Below are 10,158 nucleotides of genomic sequence, written 5' to 3'. Positions count from 1 at the left end.
ATATTATGGGTTCAATTCATCCCTTGAGCAGGATTTGGGCCTTAATAATAATCTTGTCCAATTCTCTCAAAATATTGTCCTAATCGTCATCAACCATCGGATAAGGATTTGAAAAAAAAAAAAAAAAAAAAGAGTCCAGTCGATCAGACATGGCCTTGGAGTAATGGGAGTTTATCAGCTCGTGGAGGAGAAGGATGGACTTTATCAATGACTATGCAGATTGTCTCCAAGTACTGGGCGCCATGCCCTTAGGGAACGCCATTGATACGTACAAGGACTGGTGAGTGTATCAGACCTTCAGTTTTCCGACAGGCGTTCATGTGCTGGATCGTCGGGTCACCAAGTGGATGATGTCATTGATCGTGATCTACTCTTGGGGAGGATATGACCAATATATGTCTTGCTCTTTTCCTTGGCTTGATCCATTATCGGGCGATTCAACTTCCATGAAATTCCTATTCCTATCTGTTAATGGGGTATCCACTTGAACTTCTTTTCACCGTCAAATGTGCCAATACTAATAATTAAAAATGCCACAAGTTCCTTCCAACGTCACTGCTGACTCCTTCGTTGAACCAATGCTTCTTCCATAAATCTCCCACTCCACAAGCTTCAGAAATTCTCTTCCATGATCACTTCCTCTGTCATAATTAATTAACGTCAAAGTCCAAAGGAATTGGAGGGAACCGCTATCCATCCATCCATGGAGGCTTGCGGATGGGCTGCTAGAGACACTTCTGGGGTTCTCTCTCCGTTTAAATTCCGCACAAGGTCAGGTAACCGTTTAGAATTGACCAATCTAGGAAATTCAGTGATCTCGGACTACTTACCTGCCGTGTTTGAAATTACGAAAACAAATTCCGATCAGCATGTAGGCAACCTATGTAATTGATCTAGAATACTTGTAGGAATTGCCATCCATGGCTTTCCTTGGCTAATAACTGCACAGATAAATCCAAGTACTTATGAACTTTGCCCGATTGCAATTTTTCCAGGGCTAATGGCAGTAGCGACATTACGCTGAAGATTCTGTATTGCGGGATATGCCACACGGACCTTTACTTCATCAAGAATGAACTGGGGATTACCATTTACCCTATCGTGCCTGGGTATATATGATCAGAGGAATTACATTCTAATTAACAGTATATATGAAGTCTAATCATTTGTTCTTGTTTTGATTAACTACTGTAATTTATCTGTAACCTTCACAGCCACGAAATCATAGGCGAAGTAATAGAAGTAGGGGACAATGTCAAGAAATTTCGGCTTGGCGAAAAGGCCGGGGTCGGTTGCATGGTCAGTTCTTGTCGGGAATGTGAAAACTGTACTCAAGGCTCAGAAAACTACTGCTCAAAGGTCATCGGGACGTACAACTCCTTGAACCGAGCCGATGGGTCAATGACTTACGGCGGATACTCAGATAAGTTGGTGGTGGATGAGCACTTTGCAGTGCGAGTGCCCGACGGTCTGGCACTAGACGGGGCAGCCCCTCTGCTTTGTGCCGGTGTAACAGTGTATAGTCCCCTTGTATATTATGGGCTTTCTAAGCCTGGGACGAGATTGGGCTTGGTAGGCCTTGGTGGCCTCGGCCATATGGCTGTTAAGTTTGCAAAAGCTCTCGGCCTCGAGGTCACTGTAATAAGTAGGTCTCCGGCCAAGCGTATCGAAGCCATGGACCGTCTTGGCGCCGATGCATTTTTGGTTATGAACGACCAAGAGCAACTTCAGGTCAGGCAATACGTACATTTTAGTTCCCGAAGTTTTCCTTTTTTGCGATGCTCGGTCATTTTACTCTTTTTATTTCTTAATCTTCTTCTCCAACTTTGATGCAATTCACAGCCTAGTTCTCTTAAAAAGTATTTTCCCATACACTTCGTTGTATTAGTGAATCTACACGTGCATTGCACGTGAAAGGTTTCTCGATCAAGTGGTAAAACATGATAAATATAAAATGCTAGAAAATATATAAAAAAAATTAAATTTCATCCAAAAATATATAATTAATTATATAACATCATTAATAATCTTTTTGGTTTGTTTAAAGATACCTAATCAATAAATATGAACTACTTAGTATCACTAATGTATATTGATGATTTTTTATTTAGATAAAACATAATTTAACATCAATAATCATAAATAATTAATTCTTTTTTTTCCAGAATTAAGTCAATTTTCCTTTAAAAAAATTAAGGTTAATATAAGAAGGTAAGGTATCATATCTTAATATTTCACATTCCCAAACTATCATATATTTGTTGAAATTTTGAAGTAGTTAATTGAAACAAAAGAATAAAAAAAATTCAATTTTAATATTTAATCAAAAACATTGTAATAAATATTCATTTTAAGTACATTGGTAAGTTAATATTGTTGTTGTATTACACATATAATAAATTTTTAAAAATGCAAAAATAAAATGTGAGCTATAACTAATTAATATAAGGAGCCTTCCTCATATGCAGGATTAAAATCCAATCAAGAGTAAATAGAATGACCACTGTTAAAGGAAAATGAAAAAAAATATATAAAAAAAAAATTGTCTAATTGCTTATAATGCTAATTCTTTGTAAAAAAAATTACCTTGAAAGTAATGAATAATCATTGCTAATCTTCTTTTATTTGTAAATCACATATAATTTTAATTTCTTATCAATTTTTAATTGGAATAAGTACCAAAAAAGATAAAAACATTCAAAATACTTTTTTATTTCAAACCAAAACGTTTACTTTTTGTATAAACGGTGGGTGGTGGTTGATGGTTAAGGGCCCCTACCGCTTAATTTCCTACTTTCTATGAAAATATGAGCAAGAGAATGAAGAAAAAATTAGAAAGAAAGCGCTAAAAGATGATCAAATAATATCTTTTAACAGAGAGGGAACCGTATGATATCCTTAAAAAGAGCAAAATCTACGAAGAACAACATATAAATAATCACCCAAGAATTATATGTAAATATTCTCTATTAAAGACCCATAAAGACTCTATAAATTATAAGATAGTAGATATTTTATAATTGTTGACATACCTTTTAAAATATGAGAAAAAGCACATTGAGATGTTAGGGTAACAATATCAAAAAGCTTTTGAAACTTCATAATGAAACTATCAAGCTGAAAAGTTTTAGAGGGAGAAGAGGGAGAAAGGAGTGAAAATGGTTATTCTATGTCTATTTGAAAACTAAAAAGTATATATAGTAGAAATAAATACAACTCTTTAAATAGTCGCGTCTCTTTAGTAATTACATCATTTCACAAGAAAATAAACCTATATGAAATAGTATTTGATAATTAAGGGCCCATTTGATTTCAAGATGCTATTTTAGAATCACAATTCTAACTTAACTCTACCCACTACAAAACAAAATAACTCATACAAAGTCAAAGAGTGGGCCCCATTTATACTACTTTGTTCCACAACAAAACAACATAATTCATACAAAGTCAAAGGGTGGGCCCCATTTATACCACTCAAAATCAAAATTAAAATCTGATTTTAAAATCCTACTATAAAATCAAACGCAACCTAAATGTTCTTATACTAATTTAACTAGAAATTTATCCTTTTTATTAAATTATAACTTTCTCTTTATTTTTCCGATCGAATTTTTTTAGTTTTATATTATACTAAAGAAAATATAATTTTCTAATAAAATTTAAAAAATTATGTGATGGAAGAATTTCATTTAGGCCTATGGGATATAAAGGTAAAATATTGATTGAAAAGTTGTTTACCTTGTATTATTTGAATGTAAGGACATTTACCAAAAGGTACAATGCTCTCGAGAATTAATTTAGTTCTGTTAATTGAGAAAGGGATGTAGTGCAGTGGCTAACACCATCGCCTGGTAATCTAGAGGTTTCAGGTTCGATTCTCATTAATGGGACTGCATGTGCCCCTTTATTTAGATTTCTTTTCAATTTCCTTATACTAGGCCATGAGCCTCCTATTGTAACCGAAAAAAATATAGTTCTGTTAATTATGTAAATGAGTAAATTTTTACGATCATTACTTAAGCACTGGCAAAAATATGAAGAATAGTTAGAGAAACACCTCATCTTTTATTTTGCCATTGAAAGCGTAAAATGGTCCAAGAAACAAAGATTGTGTGAAATCGCTAAGTAACAAACATATGATACAAGTTTTGAAATTATAAATCGACATGAAAAAAAAAAGGACAAATATACTTGCAATAGAAACTAGCTCGATTGAAATGGATGTGAAATGAAAAAATGTTAAAAATTAATGAAAAGAGGAAAATGCTGAATATAAGAATTATAAAAATATGTGACCAAAAATAACAAATCTAAAAGAATGTAACAAAAGGTCACGAAGGTACAAGAGTGAAATGATAAAGATTGAAGAAACTCGTCGTACTTTTATATATGGTATAGATATAAATTATGACTTATGAGTTCCATTGGGTTGATCAAGACAGTCATCGCCTCTAAATGAAATTTTTAGTAGGCTGCAACAGCCACGATGGACGGTATCCTTAACACAGCTTCAGGAGCGCACAATCTCACACCGCTGATTAATTTGCTAAAGACCAACGGCAAGTTAATTCTTCTGGGCGCTTTTGCTGCGCCTGCTGAGATACCGGTTTTCCCTATGCTCATCGGTATATATCCCCCACGATTTCTAAACCAAGATCATTTTTATGGAACCATTCGAGTGATTGACAATAAGTTACCATTTTCGTTTTTCAGGTCGAAAATTAGTTGGAGGCAGTGTGATCGGGGGAATGAAGGAAACGCAGGAAGTGATGGACTTTGCGGCAAAGCACCACATCACAGCAGATGTCGAAGTGATTCATATAGATTATGTGAACACCGCGATGGACCGACTCGCCCATGGCGATGTCAAGTACCGGTTCGTCATCGATGTGGCAAATTCTTTGGCCCCTCATACTTGATAAAAGAGAAAGGACCCTTGTGATCACAATAAAATTGGGAACCTATGAGTAAGACCAACTGCATAGTACAAAGTGAACCCCAAACTTATACCGAACAATGAGCGAGATCAACTTTGTAATTTCTTTCTTCTAAAGATATTGACCGCGGAAAGAACTTAAATAAGATTAAACCTGCTTTTTAACGTTTTTTTCAACATAACGCGTTCATCGACAGGCAAAGGTTATGATATACATCGACATTTGTTAACGGCTGAGAGATATCGGACATAGTAAGATAGAAATATTAAATAGAGAATACTCAATGAAGCGAAGCCCGTCGGATTATACTCGGGCCATAATAGCCCAGCTCGATCGGCCATCGTATTCGACACGGATGGTCGGTCGAAAAGAAATATCTTGTCGTACTGTACAGCTGAAGTCCGACGAATAAACATACGCCACCTCGAAAGCTATAATTTTTTTTCTTTTTTTCCACTACGTCATACTGAGCCAGCCAACCTTTGGTACGGTTGAGCCGAGATTGCTCCCGGCTCAAGAGAGCCCACCTCACGCCGGCGTGGTCCCCACCCTGCACTCAGCTTGGGCTCATGTGGACCCGGAAAACCCATGAAAGAAGCCACGCTGCTGATCTCCCTGAAGCAAAGCAAACCCAGAAATCAGTGCCGTGCTGCAGGCAGGGCCATGCGCAGTGCTCTTTTGACCTTCAAACCTCAAACCCACCTCTCTCTCTCTCTCTCTCTCTCTCTCTCTCTGTCTGCCGTTCCATTAACACCTGTCGGTGGAAAGAGGCGGGAGAGAAGAGGTTTTGAAGGCCAAAGAGCTCCAAGAGCACCGTTTTATTGAAGATTGAATCGTACGGTCTGATTCTCTTCCGTTCCGGGCATGCTTTTGAGCTGTAACCATTTGAAAGACCATCCCTAAGTTTACCCAAAATACAACTATTACTCTTTACATTTTGAGTAAACTTCCGATGGTCTTTCAAATGAGTTACAGCTCAAGAGCACGTCCGGAACGGAAGAGAATCAAATCATCTTCAATGAAGCGGTGCAGTGTGCAGTGCTCTTCGAGCTCTTTGGCCTTCAAAACCTCCTCTCTCCCGCCTCAGCTTTCCATTAAGGCCAGCCTTTCCTGAGAGAGGGAGAGAGAGATTGTAAGTGTAGTTGAGTTGTTTGGCAATGGCTTCTGGTGGCCGCAGAGGAGGAAGAAAGCAGCCAGAGATGGGCCACTACACGTCAGACACTCCGGAGTTCCTCATAGTGCTGCTTCCGGACACCTTCGCTGCAAAGAAGATTGTAAGTTTAAAGATTAAAGACGAGTGTTTCCCTATTTGCTTCTTACTGTTAGTGACGATGTCGCCATCGGACTTCTGCGGAGTTCAAAGCATTGTGATGGGAAATGAAAAATCGCAACTTGCCACACTTATCCTTCTCTTTGTTTGTCTTCGCAAAATGCATCGAGCGAAAAAGAAACGATGTTATACGCTTAGGAGTAGGACAGTTTATACAGATATTATTTCTTGCTGCTCTGTTTCATATGCCCAATCCAAAGAATCAAGAAAGCATTTTTCTTCAAGCACCTGTTGCACTTGAAAGCTCTTGCAGTAGCCATGTAACTTAAAACAGAAGCTTTGTTCATAAAAATATCGATCATGAAATATATAAGCGAACGCTTGATTTTGCTCGAACTTTTGATTGGTAATGGGTTGCCATCTAGAAATTTTCAACGTGGAAGGAGCTCGAGATATGGTCTCCTCGGCATGTAAACTAATGATTCGCTTGATTTTCTTTTAGTGCATCTTCTTCTTTCTGTTTCTGGTAGCTGATTGAGCAAACAAACTGCAACCTCCCTGTAGGAAATCCCTCAGCATTTCGTCCTCGAGCACGCAGAGCATCTGGCAGAGTTGGTGACTCTCAAGGTCCCAAACGGTGACCTTTGGACCATGCTGACGGAAAATTGGGAAGGCAGAGTTTGGTTGGGCAGAGGATGGGAGAATTTCATAGACTACTACTCTATTTTACCTGAATACTATGTCCAATTCCGATTGGAAGGGACTTCGACGTTCGGTGTGGTTATACTTGATCAAAGGGCATCTGAAATTTATTACCCCATCAAGACTGCAGTACCAAACAATGGATTGCCCAAGCGGGAGGAACCCGATGATGATGTCTCGTTTCAGATTGTCGGTGATTTTACCCCTGCACCAAGAAGGAGGTTTGAGGCAGAATGCTCTAATGGAGGAAATGGTGAGTCCCATGAGTCCTCACTCCGACTCGGAGTTTCAATTCTCAATGATTAAACACAGCTTTGAACTGTTGTGAAGATTGAACAAACCCTTTCGACTCTCTTTTAGATACTGCAGGTCGGGCAAGGGAAGTTCCTGGAGCTGCGAATCTCATTGGGCAATGTCCTTGGTTTCAAGTTGAAATGACTAAATCATATGTGAAGAACGGAAGCGTGGTAAGATTCGTGAGCAGAAAATTCTCAACTGCCCATCTTTCTCCTTTCAGTTAAGAAATATACGTAACTGCAGTCCAAGGTCTTACTACAAATTTATAGGTCGAAAATCATCAATTGACAAAACCATCCATCGATGAGGTAGTAGATATAACTTACTTTCATGAACATAAACTTGTTCAGGCTGTACCTGCTCGATTCTTGGTTACTAATGGCATCGGTAAGTGGGAACAACTCGTGAAACTGAGACGCTTGGGCAGCTCGTGGCTTGTGAAGATGCACTTCTACCCAGATGCACGCTCAGGTTACCTGTGCGGCGGATGGATCAAGTTTGCCAGAGTAAATGGCCTGCAAGTGGGAGACATCTGCAAGTTTGAGCTCACGAAAAGGAACAGCATCGTGTTCAATGTCACCATCGTCAACCGCGACAACTAGACTTTTCGGTCAAGTCCCATACCAGAGTCCAAAGTATATGTTCCCTCCGTTTCTACCTGCTTCCTATCCTTATCAGTGAAGGCGACCTCAACCGTGTTTTGTATTCATCTAGTTAAGGACGCATCTGAATTTTTATTGTAGTAGTAATACCGGGAGGATCCTCAATTGTCGAGACCTCGATCACTTGGCAAATTATCTTCGTCTCTTTTTCTAATTTCATGAATGAGTTTGGAGTAACCTTTGTTATTGAGCAAGGTGATATGGTACATTATCTTGAGCTTTAAATGAGTTAAAATTTCTGGAAAGCTAAGTAGAGCTTCAGGCAGGAACGTTTTTCTCGCTTCGGGGGTTGAGACGATCAAAACAATTTTTCGAATAATGAATTAAAATTTACCCATACACGAAACAACGAAGTGAAATACTTGCATTGGTGTACATCTGCTCTCGTAGTTTTCCAACATGCGGTTGACAATTGATGATAAGTTCTTCCTACAACACATTTTATCTGATCATCCCAAAGGAAACATATATCTGATGAAGCTCACACGTTTGCCACTTACAAGTTATTCATTGAAAATGAAAAAAAAATATGTATTACAATATTATATTGATAGTAATCATGCTACATTAGCCTTTTTCTTTTTCTTTTTTTGTATTTGGGAGTATTGCACTTTAGTGATTTCATTCGCCAAAGTGACAGTAAATAAGTTAAACAATTTATTATGCTACTATATCTTCCCATGTTAATATAGCTATCCATGTCATAATGAAAATCCTAATCAAAATTAAAGTTCTCGACTCAAAATTCTGAACGAAATATTTTTTTTAAAAAAGTTTGATTTTCTCTTGTATAAAATGTTCTTATATAGGTAAGAAATCATGTCATCGTGGGGTAGCATTTACGGGGTCGATTAGATCTTCTACCACTTGAATCTGTTATGCCTGCTGAGTTATCGGTAATCCCTTTGCTTATTGGTATGTATCCTCACAGTTTGTACGAAACGATTGGATTGAATATAAAAACAGTTACCTTTTCGTGGCTGATGGATTGGGGGAGTGAAGGAAATGCAGGAAGTTGGACTTTGCGGCAAAGCACCACATCATAGCAAATGTCGAAGTGATTCAAATAGATTGTGCGAACACAGCAATGGACCGACTTGCCCGTGGCGATGTCAAGTACTGGTTCGTTATCGATGTGGCAAATTCTTTGGCTCCTCAAGTCATATTTGAAAATGAAATTGGAAACCTATGACTAAGGCCGAGTACATAAACAGAGTGAACACAAATACATGTTTGTCGATGTTTATGCACCAAGACACTTCATGTAGGTGATTTATTCAGCGGTGTGGGAGCTCACCAACAGGGTGCTTCTATTTTGACTTTGCCTGCCATTTCTTGTTTCTCTGTTTCGAATGCCGACTCGGAAAGGATCAAGAAATCATTTCTGCTGTGCAGCCGTTGCACTGGGATGGATTGCCTCGATCAGAACCCTTTTTAGCATAATATTTGAAGCTTTGCTCATAATACTATCGATGGTGAAATAAAAGTGAACACTTGATTTTGCTCAAGCATTAGATTTGGCTATGCATTGCTGTCTTTCTTTTTTTGGTATGATTTTTTTTTTCTTTTTTGTATCCAGTGAATAGATTGTGTAACTCAGTAAATGATCATGAAGGAGCTCAAGATGTGGTCCGTTCGGTGTGTAAACTAATGGTATGCTTGATTTCTTTTACTGCTGCTCCTGCTTTTCTGGTTCTGGTGGCCGCTGATTAAGTAAACAAACTGCAACCTCCCTACAGGAAATCCCTCAGCATTTCATCCTCAAGTATGCAGAGCATCTGGGAGAGTCGGTGACTCTGAGGGTCCCGAACAGTGATCTCTGGATTCTGCAGACTGGAAAGCGGGAACGCTGGGAAGGCAGAGTTTGGTTGGGCAGAGGATGGAAGAATTTCATAGGCTACTGCTCTGTTTTGCCTGAGTACCTTGTCCAATTCCTGTTGGACGGGAATTCGACATTCGATGTAGTTATATTTGATCAAAAGCAATCTGAGGTTGAATACCCCACCAGGACTGAACAACCAAACGACGGATTTCTATCGCCCAAGAGAGAGGAAGCCGATGACGATGCCTCAATTCAGATATTCGATTGAGGCAGAAAGCTCTGATTAAACATATCTTTGAAACCGTGAGTTTCTATGAGCCCCACTCAGACTTGGAGTTTCTATTCTCAATGATTAAACATATATTGGAACCGTTGTGAAGATTGAACAAACTCTTTCGACTCTCTTTTAGATACTGCAGGTGCAGGTTGGCAAGTGAAGTTCCTGAAGCTGAACACTTCAGCGGGCAA

At 38.6% G+C, this 10,158-nt stretch overlaps 2 protein-coding genes across 3 annotated transcripts; both read left to right on the top strand.

Moving 5' to 3' along the window:
- Positions 1–555: 555 nt before the first annotated feature.
- Positions 556–5,082, top strand: LOC116214192 (probable mannitol dehydrogenase). The gene is made up of 5 exons (XM_031549529.1): positions 556–771; positions 996–1,109; positions 1,215–1,731; positions 4,472–4,625; positions 4,714–5,082. The coding sequence occupies exons 1-5, from the start codon at positions 704–706 to the stop codon at positions 4,917–4,919; spliced, it is 1,059 nt and encodes a 352-aa protein (XP_031405389.1). The 5' UTR covers positions 556–703; the 3' UTR covers positions 4,920–5,082.
- Positions 5,083–5,402: 320 nt separating this feature from the next.
- On the top strand, positions 5,403–8,044 carry LOC116214201 (putative B3 domain-containing protein Os04g0347400). 2 transcript variants are annotated; one of them, XM_031549549.1, is made up of 4 exons: positions 5,403–6,211; positions 6,772–7,162; positions 7,279–7,376; positions 7,557–8,044. In XM_031549549.1, exons 1-4 carry the CDS (start codon positions 6,095–6,097, stop codon positions 7,806–7,808), a joined length of 858 nt encoding a protein of 285 aa, XP_031405409.1. In that variant the 5' UTR covers positions 5,403–6,094; the 3' UTR covers positions 7,809–8,044. The 2 variants fall into 2 exon arrangements, with proteins under 2 accessions (XP_031405409.1, XP_031405400.1); XM_031549540.1 differs by having other exon boundaries at positions 5,407–6,211; positions 7,270–7,376.
- Positions 8,045–10,158: the final 2,114 nt, after the last annotated feature.

The sequence above is a fragment of the Punica granatum genome, chromosome 1 (genome assembly GCF_007655135.1).
Source record: "Punica granatum isolate Tunisia-2019 chromosome 1, ASM765513v2, whole genome shotgun sequence".
In the NCBI taxonomy this organism is placed as follows: Eukaryota; Viridiplantae; Streptophyta; class Magnoliopsida; order Myrtales; family Lythraceae; genus Punica; species Punica granatum.
This window is presented reverse-complemented; position numbering and strand designations above follow the sequence as displayed.

Bases quoted from the DNA above. Each gene is read 5' to 3' on its own strand.
- LOC116214192 (XM_031549529.1), top strand. From the start codon at position 704: ATGGAGGCTTGCGGATGGGCTGCTAGAGACACTTCTGGGGTTCTCTCT. The intron at 1,110-1,214 runs GTATATATGATC...TAACCTTCACAG, and splicing joins ATTTACCCTATCGTGCCTGG to CCACGAAATCATAGGCGAAG. The intron at 1,732-4,471 runs GTCAGGCAATAC...AATTTTTAGTAG, and splicing joins ACGACCAAGAGCAACTTCAG to GCTGCAACAGCCACGATGGA.
- LOC116214201 (XM_031549540.1), top strand. From the start codon at position 6,095: ATGGCTTCTGGTGGCCGCAGAGGAGGAAGAAAGCAGCCAGAGATGGGC. The intron at 7,163-7,269 runs GTGAGTCCCATG...ACTCTCTTTTAG, and splicing joins ATGCTCTAATGGAGGAAATG to ATACTGCAGGTCGGGCAAGG. The intron at 7,377-7,556 runs GTAAGATTCGTG...AAACTTGTTCAG, and splicing joins ATGTGAAGAACGGAAGCGTG to GCTGTACCTGCTCGATTCTT.